Genomic DNA, 19,647 nt, shown 5'->3' with positions numbered 1-19,647 from the left:
TAGTTTTTCTCTTTTTAGCCACTTTGCATGTCTGCTGTTTAAAACCTGAAGTGGCAACAGACACATTGAACTGATTGTCATACTGAAAAGTTTTGCATGGAAGGGAAAGATCAGCTGACTTTTCAGCAGCTACACACTCAATCAGAGCAGGTGGTAAGCCAGGCAGTTTAAACCAGTGAGAGAATATCACTGCAAGCAACTGATACAGATTACCATTCCAAGAATTGATTTTTAACAGATTATAAGCCCAGGTGAACAAATCGTCTTTTAAGAGCACATAGGCAAACAGAAGAGCCGACGTGGACGGATCAGAAATCTGAAAGGTGGGATTCAGACAAAACCTCACACATTCAGAAAGAAATTCCGCCTTGGTCTCTGAATTAAGCCTTTTAAAGCTCTTAAAGACACAGGACCCAAACTCGACAAAATCGTACAAATCGGAATTTCCGTCTACACTGGGGTTTTGGGTTGGGCTGTTCATACTGTAACGATTGTGGAACTTTCCCCGTGATCAGCGCACAACGCGTGCGCTGACACAGCGGAAATCCTCCACAAGCGTATAATTTGCAGGAACCCAGCAAAAGGTGCTACGCACCCGTAGAGGGAAAATTCCTGTCGGCAGATGGCGCTGGGGAGTGCAGAGGAACCAATCCTCTGTACCTCCACAAATGCCAGACAGGAATTGTACAAAACGCAGAACGCAATCGCAAGAGAGGCGATTGCGAATGAGAATGAGCAAAGGGACAGGTTGTATGTGTGTGTGCCAATCCAGTCGCCACCCCGCGACCGCGCACACACAACAGCAGATATGAAATAGGAACGCGATCGCGAGAGGTGCGATCGCCAGACAAGACACAAGGCAGATCAGAACAGAATACGAGGTTAGCAAAGGCACAGCAAATAATACAATGAGGAGATACAGAAAATAACAAATGCTAGCTAACCGCGAACACTGCACTCATTCGCAACAGTGCACACGGTTATGCGCGGTCTCCACGTGATAAGCACAATAGAGACAAGCACGCCTAACTAACCATTAACAGACAAACATGAAACAGAGGACGCGAGCGCTTGCTTAACGGTTACCTCACCGAGCCTCCAGCAAGCGTAGCAGACAGACACACGAAAACAGGGACAAGCGAGAGATAGGATCCACAGCACTAGCGAAAAGTGGCTAGCGCGATCCAAGTACAGAGTAGCAGAACAGAAGGATCCCCAGCGCCAGCGAAAAGTGGCCAGTGCGATCCCAGAAGACAGAACAGAAGGATCCCCAGCGCTAGCGAAAAGTAGCTAGCGCGATCCCAGGAGACAGAACAGAAGGATCCCCAGCGCTAGCAAAAAGTAGCTAGTGCGATCCCAGGAGACAGAACAGAAGAGATAGCTGGTAGCAACCGCTGCACCAGCTATACTCCAAGAACAGAGATCAGAACCATTTCCTGTCAACCACCATAGGGACAGGACAATGGCAAACAGGCAAGACAAGACAGAACAGGCAATACAGATAATACAATCCTAACAGCACTAGGGAAATCTGCCTAGCGCAGATTTAGGAATTACTCTAAGCTGATGTTCAAACAGAGAGCAAGGCTGACACCCCACCAGGAGTGTTACATAGGACGAAATCCTTATGAACAGCGAAGCATTGTGGGAAAGACATAGTACTTATAGTACACGCCTCCAATGAATGTGGCCAGGCAATTTGCATGACAACATATGCAAATTCCTCTGCAAGCACAAGCTGCAAAACTGACAGAAGCTCTTCTTTCCAGAGTCCTGCAGCATGCAAACCTACACAATGGTCAAAAGGCTGGCTGCCTGCACAGGCAGCTGAGCAAATCATCACATTTAGTAGATCTATTGTAAAATATGATCACAATTTGAAGATTCAATGGTTTTGCTGAATTTATATGGGGATGCTGACAACTTATATCACGTCTTAGACAATGGTAACTTTACTGGCAATTTTAAAATCTTGAACATTCAGAACCTTCCTGAAAGCATTATCTCAGAGCATCTGAAAATGACTAATCCCGGCTTGTTAGTTTTATGCTAAAACTAAATAGCTGCAAATCCCTCACCTCTCTGACCATGTCAGCAAAGATTACATAATGAAGCAATTTCTTAATTTCTTTTTCTGCCTCTTAGCAAGAGTAACCAAATGAGGTTATTTCTGTTTTGATAAATCCCACTTCACCAAATCAGCTTAATTCACAGTAAACTCTCTGAGCTCCTTAATCCCTATCAAAAATGATTGGAATTCAAGTATGAAAAAAAGATAATAAATTGACAGCATGCAAAAAAAAAAAAACCCCTCATTGATAATTTTACATTGTTACATAAAGAAACTTCACCTTTAACAAAGGCGATTTACTTATTTAAAAACATATTGCGAGGTCGTGTTCTTTGAGGTCATAAACAGATGCCAAGGTGGTCAGGTATTCCAGACAAGGTATTATTCATTTGTTCAATATAAAGATTATTTAATCTGAAGTGAAAATAAATTTATGATATGATTTGTATGTGTAGTACAGCTAAGAAATAGAAAATTAGTAGCACATATAGGAGTCTCATATTGTTTTTCAGTATAGAAAGAGTTAAGAAACGTCAGTTGTTATCTATGCAAAAGAGCTTCTCTGAGCTCTCTGACCAAGCTTAGTCGGCTACAGTGCTGTTCTCTGAGGCGCATTTTCTAAACCTCTCTCTTACTGTTTCTTGTTTAAGGTTTTACTGCAGGAAACTTAAAACGGTCATTAGCTCTGCTCTGTTTCATAATTTAAAATACAGAGTGTAGTTTGTAAACTGCAAATATTAGTGAATTATGCAATGTTATAAAGCTATCTAACTGAAAATAAAAACATGAGTCTCTTTTCTTTGCTACTAATGTTCTATGAATTATCCGTACTACACATACAGTTCATTATCTCATAAGTTTTTATTTCGCTTCAGTGTCACTTAAGACCCTATTCCAGTTATTAAAGTTATATCCTGCTCTAAACCCTCTAAACTACTGTCAATGTAATACTCAATATAAGGGTACACATTACCACTCATTACCACTAATGCCGGGGGCGTTTTACTTATTCACCCAGTTCTCTCTCCCTCTCTCCCTACTTAAAAATCCTCCCTCATTCCTCACACAGCTAACAAATATACTTCCCTGTGTCACAACATGCAGGAGGGTTTGAGGAGGTAGACAAGCTGATCAGAGGAGGTAACAGGTTTCTAGATGTGCTGTAATGTTGTTGTAATATAACTATCAGTCAGGGAGATGTGTATACCCTACTCCTGACTGACTGGCTGCTTCAGCTTGCGATAATACGCTGCGTCAGAGAAGCAGAGATAATAAACACACATTGCTGGAATCTTTAACCCCTTACCACCATCTGAATAAAATTCTTTCAGCAAGGTGATTAATAAACAATACACGGAGGAGTTGATTGCAACCCCCCTGTGCAGGAACATGGTCTAGCCCTGCAGAGCCCGACACTTTTGTATCTAAAACTGACAGTTGATTTTACAGCAGAGAGGCAGAGTTGTGTGAGGAAGGAAATTGCTCCTAGTACTTGTGGTAATGTGTGCCCTAACATACAGCATTCAAAAAAAAAGTTGTTTTAATTGATAGTAATCCTTTAACATCAAAACACATGATACAATATAACATTTAATGTTCCTATTTGTATGATAAAAATGATAAGTGGTACAGAAAAATTTTATGTCGTAAATTTGGGGGGGGGTGTAATTGAATTTCACCTTTTTTATTGAACAATTGTATCGTGTGTGGCCACTTTTAAAACATCAGTTGTATAGGGAGAGAGAAGGTTATATATTTTTAGACCGAGAAATGTGATTGGATCTATCTGTTCTTTTTCCAATACTTTTCAGTCTGTAGTGGAGGAAACTTCAAATCAGTTTTTCAGAAAATTGTTGTAGGATAGATTGCAAATTTGTTGATTTACATATATGATACATTGGTTAATTTTTTTAAGTTACAATGAATTGAAAAAATCAAATGTAATACTTAAACCGAAAAAAAAACAAATATAAAAAATTATATTGTGTGTGTTTTCACTTTTACAGTGGAGACCCCAGTCCATCCTTATTTTTCAACACTAGGCGATGTGTAATGGTTCAGCTTCATGGCAGTTGGGGCCACTCTGCTCACACAAGCACCGTTAACCTACCCTGACTGTGTAACTAGACTTTTCAGAAATTCTGTCTCTGGCCCAGTAGTTTTCATAGGGATGGCCACTATAACATATACTAAAATTTACTCAGCCATATGCTTTGTGGCAATTTGAACTGGCTGGTGATCATAAATAGAGCTTCCAGCAGCATGTGTTTAGAGGGAATAGGTGCACCAGCACATACAGCTGTTTTATAGAAATTAGTATAGAGCAAGATATCAAGAACCTGCCAGTGCTAGTAGACGAGAGAGCAGGCAGCTTTATTTTCATGCTTTATTTTACCTCTTTGCCCTAAGTTAATCTTCAAAGGGAAACTGTACTCTTGTCATAAATTTGCCAAAAACATATATCAGCACCACAAAAGTATTTTTGTAATAAAATTGAATTAGAAATAATCATTTCATTCTGAAGCCTGTTAAGAATGATTGAAATTTATCAGACTGAACTCCTTTAGTAAACATGACAGCATTACCCTATTTAGAGCATAGGCTGCTCTCAAACTGTTGCCTTGCTGTATGAGTAATTAGATACGTGTGGAAGTTTGGGGTAAATTCACAAAGTCTCTGTAGTGGAGTTATAATTTTCTGACTTACTTACTACTTACAATTTGCATATGTGTTTTCTTCATTGGATTAAGCCACAAAGCTACTTATTCTTATTTTACCAACAGTGGAAGCCGTGTGTGATAAAATAACTTCTTAAATTACTGATTGAAAAGATAAATTACTGGTGGAATTCTTAAATTACCACTCGTGTGCTTTCATTTATAGCACAGAACCAATTCACAGAAGCTAAGTTTGGCGATAATAAGATTTAATCTTTTTCTTATTTGTCACCACTTTCTACCTGTCATTATTAAACTTTTATAGTAAACAGTGGGGGTTAGAAAGATAAAAGGGTGGGAAAAAAAGAGTAGGGCAAAAAAATAAGCAAAGGGGGATGAAACCGGACTTGGAAAACTCTTGCATCAATTGCTAGGTACAAGAGTATTAGTAACATAGTTCCTCCAAACCACCTTTTTTAATAAATGTATATATTTATACAATAACCTATTTGTCCCTGCAGTGCCTTCGTACTAGAATGTGCCCAGCAGAAAGTAGCCCTCTGTTACTTTAACTCCACCCCACCTCTATCCTCGAACTGATGCGTTGCCGTGGCCACAGCAGATGAGTCACTCTGAAACGAACCCGAACTGTGCGGCTACCACTGGTCCAAACATGCTGTCAGTCACTGTGGCAAACAGTGGCAACCGTGGGGGGACGTGGGCGATTGCACAAATGCAGCTGCAGCAGTTATCCAGAGGGTCTGTACCTCCTCACTCTAGAGCGAGGAGGCAATCCGGAATCAGAGGGAGGAGCCCAAATGCGCGTGCTGCAGAGGAAGAGCATGGTGCTGTAAGTGATCGAAGTGTCAGACTTAGTCCTACACATTGATCTGAAGACGATGAGCAGAATTTTATCAGGCAACAGCGTTATCTAGCAGTAGCCAGTTTTCCTTTGTTGGACTATGTCCAACATTGGACCTATGCAGGAAAATGCCAATACCAGGCATAGTTTAACATAGGAGTGTAAAGGGTTAAATTTGAGCGCAAGCCAGAATTATTAGCATCTTACTGACCATGTCTATTCAAAATGTAGGAAGAACTATATAAGCCAGGCTACATTTCCAAGTAGAGAACATGTGGCTGAAGCTGGTTGCAAAGAGCTACGATGGAGGCAGTGACAAGTGTGGAGCATGGAATCAGTTTGTTAATTTGTTCTTTAGCTACACAGCTTACTGTCCACCACATCCATATTCAGTTATATGCTCAAGAGAAGGGCAGGAGCTTGAGCCAGTCATCAAGCTGCAGACTTGGAATTTACAGGAAGTGGAATTTTCAAGATTCCTCTCGTTAATCAGGAAACCGGCTAGAACAGAGTTAATGATGTTGTTTGGATTGATGCAGGTAGGCACAGCTATAAAATGTGTGCTTTAAAGCGGTTTAAAACCCTGACATAATATTCAATAAAAACATGTTTTCCTACTTTTTATATGCCATACGGTTATCATATTTGCATTTGTGCATAAGTATTATTATTCATTTAGAAATTATAGGTTCCCAAAAGTACAGTTTTTTTGCTTTGTGAGCTGACTTTGCATTTTATTAATAACTGGTTTTATTCATTATGTGTTGAAGGCAGAAATGTTTTGACTCTTTGTCTGTGTCGAGCTGCTTCTCCACAGTCAGAGAATGTGTCACATTCCTCACTTGATACATTTAAGAAAACACAAGATAACATAATCTACAACTCCGGATGCGTCCACATTTTACTGCACTGACCTTTCCAGCCCTGTGTGTAACCCTTTGAATGCTGGTCTAGTTAAAAAAAAATGCTGGTTGCATATAATATGCTGTAAATAATGTTTTAGAGCAAAGATGAAATGCTGGGTTATAGTCCGCTTTAAGAATTCAATCATTTCAATTTGGAGTTAGTTGGGCATTCATCTAACAAATAGTGCTTTGTTAGACGCAAACAATACCAGGGGAACCGCTCTTCTACTCCCACATGCTTAGTATCTACAGATTTGTTTTCAGGAAGAAAAAAATATAAATATATAGAGCATGGCACAGGCATTTTTCCTTTACATATCTAATTCCAACTGTTTTCCACAGAAGCACAGAAGCAACAAGGAAAGCCATGAAACACAGAAAACCTACAGAGAAATGAAACACTGGAAAGTAATTTTATTTCCGATACACAAATAAAAGTGGATGACATGCCTGGGGTTCATATTCTTCGTTTTCCTATCCATCATGAAAACACATTTTCAATTACAATTCATTTTCAAAAGCTCTAAACTGTAAAATGCACCATACAATAAATCAGTGATTTTTTCTCTCTCTCTCCTTTACTAAAAATGTTTTGCTCTCTCTGTAGATATATCAAGATATTTAATATAGACAGCTTAAAGGGAACCTGACATCAGCTTTAGCAAGCAATGAGGAAATTCTATCATAGAGGTACTCCATATAGTACAAACTTACAGAGCAGATAATCTTGCGATAAGATACCATTTACATGAGTCCATCATATCATATAAGAGGTCCTTGTTGTACACTTAATTAATGCTGCAAGAGCAATGATCCCCTCAGCACTGGAAATCACCTATACCACCCTCCATTAAAGCATGGCTCAGAAGAGTGGAAGCAACTGAAGCCATGGTGGAACAAATTCTCATGTCGCAAGATCGGTCTTCTCAACAGTATACACTGACTTGGTCAGTGTGGGTGGATTTCCAATGCGCAGATGAATACAAAGCACTTATGAAACCCAGAACCATGTGTTATCTAGAATACTTCAGCGAAAACTGTGTAAATCCTTCTTTTGCTCCTTTCCTCTTTGTTCTCTCTTTTCTTTCTCTATCTCCTCTCCTCCTGTTTCTTCTGCTCTTTCCCCTATCTCTCCACCCCACATTCCATATCACTTCTCCCCCTGGCACAGGGTAAATGAAGTTAAGAGGACCAGTTATTTGCAAATGTGTGGAATTAAAGCAAACCTAAAGTGCGGAGGGGAGAAGCCTCGCCAACTGGGCATGTATGAGTAAGGTTCATGTATGCACAATGGAACGAAGCTGATCATGCATGGCTTTTTTTCCTCCGTACACAAGTGCTTCTTTCTACTGGTGTTACCCCAGTATTCAGTTTCACCTACCTCCCCCACCCCCATAGATAGTCCAATTTTACCCCCAGCCAGATGTGCCCCTAATCAATCAGGCAGCCCCCCCCCCCCCCCCCCCCATTAAAGATCTTGCTGCAGTAGTCGCTGTGCACAGCACTGCACTCAGCCCTGTGCTGATGGTATCAATAAGCCGGGACCCGTTGTTTTCGGCAGTACAGGGCTGAGTGAAGAGCGGTGCACAGTGGCTCCTGCAGCACGATCGCTACTGGAACCAGAAGAGGTGAGACAAGGCTTTTCCACGATGTCTGCAGAAGAGGGAGGAATTAATGATTACTGCTATTGGCTACAGCAGTGACCGCTCATCCGTGAAGGAGTAACAGATTAGCTAAGGGAACATATATTCCCTTATACCAATTAGTGCTGTGCCGGGGTGCACACAGGGTTGTCCACGATTATGCAAAGATGTGCCTCAAATGAAAATAGTAAAGTTACATCCCCGTGGCTTGGCTAAAGTCACAGAGGATGTAGATATTCTGTATTGGTAGATTAAGCTTCAAAAAGATGTACAAAATCTCTAAAAAGCCATACAGTGGCAAGGCGGAGGAGGCACAATGGCAAAATATTTGCCAAAAGTACATATGCAAATGCTTTAACGGTTTTTAAAAGAGATTTCAATGGCTGACGACTTTAGCGGTTAATAGCAAAGCCCCCATACATGTTAGACTCACAAAATTTACAGGGTATGTTAAGTGGGCACAAAAGGGAAAAATGTTTTCAAAGTTTTTGAGAAAATACATTTTGAATACTTCAAAGAAAAAATTCCACAAAATGACATTCTGCAGCAGAATTCAGAATGCCATTGATCTGGGGCTTGCTATATTTAGTGTTGCGAATCCAGGGCTGGGAATGTGATCGCCGTGTGCGGTGCTGTTTGTAGGTCGTGGGGGAAGGGATCGATGCGTGCGGGTATCAAGAGGATGTTGAGCTAGATAATTTTTCTGAGGATACTGTTGTGGGAGGAACAAAAGGTAAGTATTTATGGTTAGTTAAGAACATTAAAGGACTTTTTTTTGTGGTTGCATTTTAACCTGCTGAGCGGTCTGGACGAGCTAAGCTCGTCCAGTACCGCCGGAGCCTGCCGCTCAGGCCCTGCTGGGCCGATTTGGCTAAAATAAAAAGCAGCACACGCAGCCAGCACTTTGCCAGCCGCGTGTGCTACCTGATCGCCGCTGCAACGCGGCGATCCGCCGCATGCAGCGGCGAAAGAGGGTCCCCCCAGCCGCCTGAGCCCAGTGTAGCCGGAACAAAAAGTTCCGGCCAGCGCTAAGGGCTGGATCGAAGGCGGCTGACGTCAGGACGTCGGCTGACGTCCATGACGTCACTCCGCTCGTCGCCATGGCGACGAGGTAAGCGAAACACGGAAGGCGCTCATTGCGTGTTACTTCTGGCCGCCGCAGGCGATCAGAAGAACGCATCCGGAGCGCCCTCTAGTGGGCTTTCATGCAGCCAACTTTCAGTTGGCTGCATGAAATAGTTTTTTTTTTTATTTAAAAAAAACCCTCCCGCAGCCTCCCTGGCGATCTTAATAGAACGCCAGGGAGGTTAATTCCAGTTTGACCCCCAGAAGCCACCATGAACGCCCCTCAAGGTATCGACACCCCCACCTCCTCCTGGGCACATGGACTGGACAAGGGGTCGGGGGATGAGAGGGAGAGCCTTGGCTGCCCCCTCTTCCACAGCCACCTCCTAACATGGACCATGTGGGCTGGTATACCTCAGGCTGCTCCACATTCTAGCTATCCCAGCTTGCTTGGATGACAAGGGTTTAAAGACGCTTAGGAGGTGGAATTGTTTAACCAGCCTGGCGGTATGGACGAGCTCAGCTCGTCCATCACCGCCGGAGGCTGCCGCTCAGGCCCTGCTGGGCCGATTTGCATGAAATAAAGTGCAGCACACGCAGCCGGCACTTTGCCAGCCGCGTGTGCTGCCCGATCGCCGCCGCTCTGCGGCGATTCGCCGCGAGCAGCGGCGAAAGAGGGTCCCCCCAGCCGCCCGAGCCCTGCGCAGCCGGAACAAATAGTTCCGGCCAGCGCTAAGGGCTGGATCGGAGGCGGCAGACGTCAGGACGTCGGCTGACGTCGATGACGTCACTCCGCTCGTCGCTATGGCGACGATCTAAGCAAAACAAGGAAGGCCGCTCATTGCGGCCTTCCTTGTTTATTCTGGGCGCCGGAGGCGATCGGAAGAACGCCTCCGGAGCGCCATCTAGTGGGCTTTCATGCAGCCAACTTTCAGTTGGCTGCATGAAATAGTTTTTTTTTTATTAAAAAAAAACCCTCCCGCAGCCTCCCTGGCGATCTTATCAGAACGCCAGGGTGGTTAATGCATTATTCGGCCATTAAGAAGTTAAAGAAAAAAAGACATGCAGTTCCCCCCTCCCTAGTATTCTCCTTAACATACCCTGCAAATTTAGTGATTATGGCATGCACAGGGGCTTTGTTATTAACCGCTAAAGTCGGCAGTCATTAACATATTTTGCCACGTACTGTACGCTGGCGAACATGTTCGTTCATATATATCCGTGGAGAAGCTAGTGGATCCCATACAGACGGGAGGCCAGTACCCTGTAAGTAAATAATGTAGTCTATGCAAACCCTGACCATCCCCCCCCCCCCCCATGCACTTTCTATTACAAATCTCCCTTATGGGGATGTTCAATTAACACATTTTTAATTCCTGGTGCTCCTCCAGGTTTGTCACGATTTCTACTACCCATTATAAGTGACAGCAAGATTGGAAAAAATAAATTCACTCTGGGACAAATGGAAATCTTTTATGAACAAATTTTAAATTTTACAATTTTTCAAGATAGTGCTCCTTTAACCACTTAACCCCACAGTCTATTTTACCCTTACTGCCAAGAGCCATTTTCCCCTGTCAGTGCGCCTCCCATTCATTTGGCCATGACTTTATAATTATTTATTACACCTATATGACCTATATCTTGTTTTTTTCATTGCAAATTCGGCTTTTCAGGAGTGATACTGGTTTTCAGTAATTACGTTATATTCTATGCACTTAATAGGGAAATACAAGGAAAAAATGAAAAAATACATCATTTCTTCAATTCCACCCCCATAGTTTTAAAATAAACAATGCTACTATAGATAAATCCCACATTTGACTTGCCCATTTGTCCCGGCTACCACAAAACATTTAAATGATCTTTCCAGTACAATGTATAGCGAAACTGTATTAATTTGTTTTTGTGATTTAGGTTTTACTTTCATTATTATGAATGAACATGTCTCCTGTTTGGAGTCATGTTCACTCATTCTAGGCACTTAATTGGCTCAGAGAACACATGTTCACCTTCACCAGTTGCCAACCAGTAAAGTCCAGCTGTGAGTGAGCAATGGGAGTGCGTGCACCCGATGCTGATTGACAGGATGCACCAGCACGTCCTGTAAGTGAGAACAGTGCTCAAACTGGATGCATAAAAACGCCCAGTTTGAGTTAACGAGTTAAAGCAAATCTGAAATGAAAATAAACTTACAGGGAGTGCAGAATTATTAGGCAAATGAGTATTTTGACCACATCATCCTCTTTATGCATGTTGTCTTACTCCAAGCTGTATAGGCTCGAAAGCCTACTACCAATTAAGCATATTAGGTGATGTGCATCTCTGTAATGAGAAGGGGTGTGGTCTAATAACATCAACACCATATATCAGGTGTGCATAATTACTAGGCAACTTCCTTTCCTTTGGCAAAATGGGTCAAAAGAAGGACTGGACAGGCTCAGAAAAGTAAATAATAGTGAGATATATTGCAAAGGGATGCAGCACTCTTAAAATTTCTTCTGAAGCGTGATCATCGAACAATCAAGCGTTTCATTCAAAATTATCAACAGGGTCGCAAGAAGCGTGTGGAAAAACCAAGGCGCAAAATAACTGCCCATGAACAGGGAAAAATCAAGCGTGCAGCTGCCAAGATGCCACTTGCCACCAGTTTGGGCATATTTCAGAACTGCAACATCACTGGAGTGCCCAAAAGCACAAGGTGTGCAATACTCAGAGACATGGCCAAGGCTGAAAGACGACCACCACTGAACAAGACACACAAGCTGAAACGTCAAGACTGGGCCAAGAAATATTTCAAGACTGATTTTTCTAAGGTTTTATGGACTGATGAAATGAGAGTGAGTCTTGATGGGCCAAATGGATGGGCCGTGGCTGGATTGGTAAAGGGCAGAGAGCTCCAGTCCGACTCAGACGCCAGCAAGGTGGAGGTGGAGTACTGGTTTGGGCTGGTATCATCAAAAATGAGCTTGTGAGGCCTTTTCGGGTTGAGGATGGAGTCAAGCTAAACTCCCAGTCCTACTGCCAGTTTCTGGAAGACACCTTCTTCAAGCAGTGGTACAGGAAGAAGTCTGCATCATTCAAGAAAAACATGATTTTCATGGAGGACAATGCTCCATCACACGACAAGTACTCCACAGCGTGGCTGGCAAGAAAGGGTATAAAAGAAGAAAAACTAATGACATGGCCTCCTTGTTCACCTAATTTGAACCCCATTGAGAACCTGTGGTCCATCATAAAATGTGAGATTTACAAGGAGGGAAAACAGTACACCTCTCTGAACAGTGTCTGGGAGGCTGTGGTTGCTGCTGCACGCAATGTTGATGGTGAACAGATCAAAGCACAGACAGAATCCATGGATGGCAGGCTTTTGAGTGTCCTTGCAAAGAAAGGTGGCTATATTGGTCACTTATTTGTTTTTGTTTTGTTTTTGAATGTCAGAAATGTATATTTGTGAATGTTGAGATGTTATATTGGTTTCACTGGTAAAAATAAATAATTGAAATGGGTATATATTTGTTTTTTCTTAAGTTGCCTAATAATTATGCACAGTAATAATCACCTGCACACACAGATATCCCCCTAAAATAGCCAAAACTAAAAACAAACTAAAAACTACTTTCAAAATTATTCAGCTTTGATATTAATGAGTTTTTTGGGTTCATTGAAAACATGGTTGTTGTTCAATAATAAAATTATTCCTCAAAAATACCACTTGCCTAATAATTCTGCACTCCCTGTATGAGACAATGGCCTCAATTCACGGAGCTTTATCAAACACTTTATCGAACGTTTGATAATTTACCTCATGGGTAAAATCTAATTTTGAACTCACTAAGGTGTTATAGATTTATCGAATGTTTTATCGATGAAATGTTCAATAAATCTATAACCCCTTAGTGAATTCCAAGTTAGATTTTACCCATGAGGAAAATTATCAAACGTTTGATAAAGTGTTTGATAAAGCTCTGTGAATTGAGGCCATTGAGTTGTATATGTAGTATGGATAATAAATAGAACAGAAGTAGCAAAGAAAAGAGTGTAATATTTTTATTTTCAATAGTATTAATGCATATCTGCACATCAAATTCAAAGTTAATGAATTAAGGGTATGCAAGCTGCAGGACAATTGCAACAATCAGAAAAAAAAACAAAAAAGAATCTAGCTAAATTAGCTGAACCACCAATGAGTAACAATAATAATTTCATCAAATTTCAAAAAGTAGGCACATGTAAAAAAGTTAACAATAAAATTAAATTAAAATGTTGCAAAACACAACAAACAGCCACCTCTATAACATGTAGGATAAAGAGTATTACCGGTAACCTCCTGCCTTATGCCTACCTATTATCTGCATGGACATCCAAAGTTGGATCTATTGGATCCAAAAATGGAGTGGGACCTCAGTCCTGCACAGTTCCCTTAACCCGACCTGGGTGCAATAAAAGACAAGTGAACCACCAAAGTGTCATTGCAAATTAGAAGGATATACTCATGGACAATCACTGGCAAATAACATAATGCTGTGATATGAGTAGCAAATTCTATAATACTATGGTATGAATAACAGACCAACATATATACGCTGCTCGAAAAAATAAAGGGAACACTTAAAGGGACTCCGAGCTAAAAAAGAAACGAAATTGGTACTTACCTGGGGCTTTCTGCAGCCCACTGTAGGTCGGGAGGTCCCCCTGGCGTGGTCCTGGCTCCTCTCCACGTCCCTCCACCGCATACCGCACCGCCGACACCCAGGCCGGGTGGCGGGCTCCCACTTCCTGAACCGAGACGCTCTTTGTCATCATGTCGGCTGCTGCGCATCATCATGGCGGCTGACGTGACAGTACTGCGCATGCACGATTTAACCGCGCATGCGCAGTACTGTCACGCCGGCTGCCGTAATGACACGCAGCGGCCGACGTGATGACGAAGAGCGTCCCAGTTCAGGAAGTGGAAGCTCAACACCCGGCCTGGGTGTCCGCAGTGCGGTATGCGGCGGAGGGACTGGGAGAGGAGCCAGGACCATGCCGGGGGACCTCCCAACCTACGGTGGGCTGCAGAAGGCCCCAGGTAACTACCATTTTCGTTTATTTTTTGAGGTCAGGGTCCCTTTAAAGGACACCCGAGGCAAAAATAATCGAATGAAATAAACATCTTAGTGAGGGGGCTTTTAGGACCATTGTAGCCCCTTACACACTCCAATGAGTTCTGGTTCACCATGAGCTTGCTGGTTAGTCTGTACCTACAAAATAAACAACTGTATCTATCTTCCTTCTCCTAAAAATCCCTCCATGTGCTCTCCAGAGGTAGCATGACTGCCATTAGGTACCAAAATGAGATCCTGAGACCCCCTGTGAGACCATAAGCTGGTATGGTTGGCCCTGGGTTTCTCCTAATGCATATGCTAGACCTCATGTAGCTGGAGTGTGTCAGCAGTTCCTGCAAGACAAAGGCATTGATGCTATGGACGGCTCCCACGGCATTCCACCGACCTGAATCCAATTGAGCACATCTGGGACATCATGTCTTGCTGCATCCACCAACGCCACACACTACTGAGCCTCATTTTGTCTTGTTTTAAGGACATTACATCAAAGTTGGATCAGCCTGTAGTGTTTTTTCCACTTTAATTTTGAGTGAGACTCCAAATCCGGACCTCCATGGGTTTATTAATTTAATTTCCATTCATAAATTTTGTGTGATTTTGTTGACAGCACATTCAACTATTTATTTATTTTAGTATTTATATAGTGCCAACCCATTACGTAACGCTGTACAGGGTATATTGTCTTGTCACTAACTGTCCCTCTGTTATGATCATGTCTGCAGCGTTTACTGCTGACTGCAGTGGTATTGCAAACCAAGCAGTTCTAATGTCATTACATGCATTTGCTTGCATAGTTTGGTTTGCACTTAAACTAGTTGCTGATTCCATCTGCAGTCGCTCTGAAGTTAATGACAGTTTAATATGCTTTTGTGTAAACAAACATTGTCTGCTGCAATGGAGGGGCAATCCCTTTCCTGCAGGCTGCATATCATTGTCGGCCTTTTCCTGCTATCAGCCTGTGATTAATTACCATTCACTTGTGTGGGAATCTGCAGGTCTGCTCCCATTGGATGACCTCAGTATAAAGAACTGCTTCCTGCAATGCCTCATGGGCTACCATAGTCTCAGATTCTGTCTGTTACTCTGCCCGTGCCCCACCTCGTTCCTAGTCCGTGTGGACTGCGCTGCCTCCTGCGAAGGGGTCAGCGAGTCCTCCTAGTTCTGCTCTTGTTCTAGAAGTTGTTACTCTGCTTGTCTTGTGTCATATATTGGTTCATCGCCAATATATACGCATACTTGCGCATTTTGTTATTTTCTTTGTATTCGTGTTACGTTGATACATCAGTGTTGCTGATATATACGTACACGAACTGTTTATTTCCTGTGTTCAGTCAGTCAGCCTTCCAGCACGCTTTGGTAGTTTGCGCGTATCGTGAGCACCCGTGCTGAGCTAGTATCCTGTTCCTGGTCCTGTTTGTGGATTGCGTTCATCTCTGCGAAGAGATAGCGAATCCTTCTGAGTCCTGTTCCCTGTATTACTCCAGTCTTAGTCAGAGTTCCTGCTTATGTCATATATCGGTTCATTGCCGATATATACATATGTTAGTCAGACGTTACAAATAGTTTCATTGATAGCTGTAATTGTAATACGCTAGGAAATCATACTTATTGTATATTTATCTGTGTTACGTTCATCTATCTTGATCCTGCTATTTCCTGACTATCCTGTCCTGTCTTTGTGAGGCACGCCATTGCTGCAAACGCATTGGCTGCCTCATTCCAGTCTGTTTTATTGTGGACGCTTGCTGTCACTAAGTAGTGGCTAGTTAAGCAAGCGTTCATTCTGTCTACCTGTCCTGATCTCCTCAGTCCTGGTTTATGCGCTCAGCGCTACTTTGCGCTGAGACGTTATTACGAAAGTGTTGTTTGTGGCCGTTTCGGATCTGCACCGGCTCTGTGCACCACAATCTCCTATTGGAGTCAGTCCTCTCCTCCACTAAACTGGGGATATCCTGATCCCTTGTGCTGGTGTGTGTACCTCCTTCACGTCAGCTTATGTGTTGTATGCTGACTGTGGAGATTACACCTCCAAGCTTAACACCCTCAGAGGGGCTCACAATCTAGTCCCTACCATAGTCATATGTCTATGCATGTATCGTGTAGTGCATGTATTACAATCTAGGGCCAATTTTAGGGGGAAGGCAATTAACTTATCTGTATGTTTTTGGGATGTGGGAGGAAACCGGAGTGCCTGGAGTAAACCCATACAGACACAGGGAGAACATACAAACCTCTTGCAGATGTTGACCTGGCTGGGATTCGAACCAGGGACCCAGTGCTGCAAGGCGAGAGCGCTAACCACTACACCACCATGCTGCCCATGTATGTTACTATGTAAAGAACTGAGTATTTAATAAGAATATTTCATTCAGATCTAGGATGTCTTATTTTTGAGTTCCCTTTGTTTTTTTGAGCAGTGTATGTTGGGCAAGAATGGTTGCAAGTGAGTAAAGAAATAATGATGAAACATACCCCGGTAAGAACAATCCACTGCAAGATGTAGTTTAGGTCAGGAGAAGGAAGAGAATGCTCTGCTCACATCTTTAATGTGTCAACTAATTCCAAAATCTAATAGGCATAGCTAATAAAGCAAAACAATATATGGTGAATAGGAAGGGGTAAACATAATAACAAAAGTAAATGTGAGTAAGATATGGAATTTGGAGGGGGGGAATCAGAGGGAAGGGGTATAGTTTAGGGAAGGTGATGCACAAGCCTTTTCCCATATCAACTGCCATAGAGTCCCTATGTCTCTGGAACATGACACATTTCTACAAACGTCATGTACTATGTGTCAGCTCAGTACAAGTCTGTATAGAAACCTTAAATATTAAAGGCGATGCATAAGCATATAAAAGCTTTCACAGCGTAATAGATTAGTTAAGAAAATAAGGAGAACTGTGAGAAAACGCGGAAGAGCCACCGCAAATACTCAGAGTGAGGCGGCTGATTCCGCGTCTAGCATGGCATCTGGAGTGTTTAGGCACGCATCCACTAGCGGGACAGAACGCGGGGAAACCACCGCATGCCCAGCGGTCAGGGCGGCGGAGTCCGCGTCCAACGCGGCAGTCGGTACGCATAGGCTTACTACTGACACAGTGGCTGAGCGCGGGGAAACCGCCGCATGCTCGGTTGGCGGTGCGGCTACCCCCGCGCTCGAACAGGCTGACACATTACAACACATGTCTGGTGTGGCTGGGACTGATAGTCCACACTGGCTCAGGAGGACGCGCGTGCGCAGAGAGGCAGGGCCTTTATGACAGTCAGAAGGGAGTCAGCTGACCAAGCCAGTCAGCTGACAATTTCAGCAACTTCCATTGGTCCAGCACTTAGGGGAGGCGCTGGAGAGCGCCTTGCTATATATACTGGGTGCTGGTCATTCTCTGGTTGTCTGCCGTTGCGATCACTACGTGGTAGCACTCAGACCTTGTCTGTATCTGTGTTATTAGACAGTTTCCAAGGTGTTGATGGCCAAGGATCTCACACCTTAGTCTAGTAAGTCTGTTATCTGTATTATATTCTAGATCAGTTTCCAAGGTGTTGACGGCTACGGAACTCACACCTTAGCTTAGACATTGTTGATTATTTGTTATGACCTTCTGCTTTTCTGACCATTCTTCTGATCTCTGATTTTGTACCTTTGTCATTCTGATACTCTGTTGCCAAACCTCGGCTAGTCTCTGGATTCTGCACCTGCCTCCTGTCTCTGTACCTTATGTGTCCGTGTGTTTACGACCTGGCTTGTCCGACCTCGAGAACTATCTCTCCTGTTAGGAGATAGCTCGCAGATCTGTCAGTGACACTCCTCCATTGGTGTCACTCATGTTCTGTCCTTCCCACTGGCAGTCTGACTCCTCCCCATGAAGAGTCCAGACTACGGAAGGAACCAGTTGCCGAGCAGTATTCCTATCTGCTCTTGCACCTGTCCTCCAGGTGCGATCCTCAAAGTATTACTGTTGTACCAAAACACTCTTATCACTCAGGTGTCCAGAGGTTAGAGATATATCTGATTATCGGTGATACTGCAGATCATCAATAATCTGGTATATATCTGCATTCTCGGTGATACTGCAGATCACCGGTAATCAGATACTCTCTTGTTACAAGAACTATGAGAATTACTACTCAAACAACAGGTGCAAATTACACTGTAGTCAGGTAGATTAAAGTACAGGCATTCTTTAACCTACTCACAGCTTTCCCTTACCTGCATGCCTCTCATCTTCTGAAACCGAGCAACCGTATCACTTAGCGTGTAAACTCTGACGTGCCCCATGTGCAGTTTTCCAGAGGGATATGGAAACATGGATAAGACATAAAATTTTGGTTTTGAATTCTATGAAAAAAAGAGAAACAAAAGTTTAACTGAAACAGCACTGATTTATTAGAGCACAGCGTTTATCATTTATGAGTTTTACTGCCTCAAGAATACTTAGTTTATAAAACATCTAATGTAAAGCTTTATCTCGGAGCTGCAAGGATCGGCACACATCACCTGCACTACCTCACCCACTCACCCATAAATCACCTGTAACCTTCCCCATTGTCAGGACCATTATCACCTTTCACCTGCTGGTGGTAGTATTGCTATGGACTATGGTGGACATCTGCTGCCCACCAGGAGGTGGCCCTCTCCAGCCCTTGGAATAAGCCTGTTATGCTTTGTGTCACCTGTGGGTGTCATCTTAAGGCTGTATGGACTACTTAACTCTAGCTGTTCCCATATAGCCTGGGATTAGTTATTCAGCCACTGGGGCCTGTGTATTTAAGGGTCTGTTCAACAATCAACCCTTGCCAGATTATTTTGGTAGCTCATACCTAGTGCTGCTAGATGCTGGACAAACCTGTACCTGTTCCTGTCCTGATCTCTCTGTCAGTAAGGAGTCTTTGGACAAGGCTCCCTAATGATTCTGGTCGCCCGTGGATTGCACCCTAAGTGGCTGCAGCCCTTAAAGAGAACCAGAGAGGATAAAAGAAAAGCATTTATACATACCTGGGGCTTCTTCCAGCCCCATACGCACGGATCGCTCCCACGCCGCCGTCCTCCGCTGCCTGGATCCACCGGTACTGGGTCCCGTCATTACCGCTAGTCGGCCGGCGGATGCGGCCAATTCTCCGCATCACAGGGGCTCCCTCCATACACTTACGCTTGCGGCTGCCTACTGCACAGCCGCATGCGTAAGGGTATGGAGGGAGCCCCTGTGATGCGGACAATTGGCCGCGTCCGCCGGAAGTGACCGGACCCGGTAGCGGCGATAGAGGAAGCGGAGGATGGCGGCGTGGGAGCGATCCAGGCTTATGGGGCTGGAAGAAGCCCCAGGTATGTATAAAAGCTT

The 19,647-nt window shown here is 43.4% G+C and overlaps 1 protein-coding gene across 2 annotated transcripts in view; it reads right to left on the bottom strand.

Annotated features, from left to right (window-relative positions):
* Positions 1 to 19,647, bottom strand: part of LARS2 (leucyl-tRNA synthetase 2, mitochondrial) — a 320,228-nt gene that overhangs the window by 265,456 nt on the left and 35,125 nt on the right. For both annotated transcript variants that reach the window (XM_068236332.1, XM_068236333.1), the window contains exon 3: positions 18,519 to 18,647. In XM_068236332.1, the coding sequence (XP_068092433.1) occupies positions 18,519 to 18,647 (129 nt within the window). The remainder of the gene's footprint in view (positions 1 to 18,518; positions 18,648 to 19,647) is intronic.

Source organism: Hyperolius riggenbachi, chromosome 5 (assembly GCF_040937935.1).
Source record: "Hyperolius riggenbachi isolate aHypRig1 chromosome 5, aHypRig1.pri, whole genome shotgun sequence".
NCBI classification, from domain to species: domain Eukaryota; kingdom Metazoa; phylum Chordata; class Amphibia; order Anura; family Hyperoliidae; genus Hyperolius; species Hyperolius riggenbachi.
This window is presented reverse-complemented; position numbering and strand designations above follow the sequence as displayed.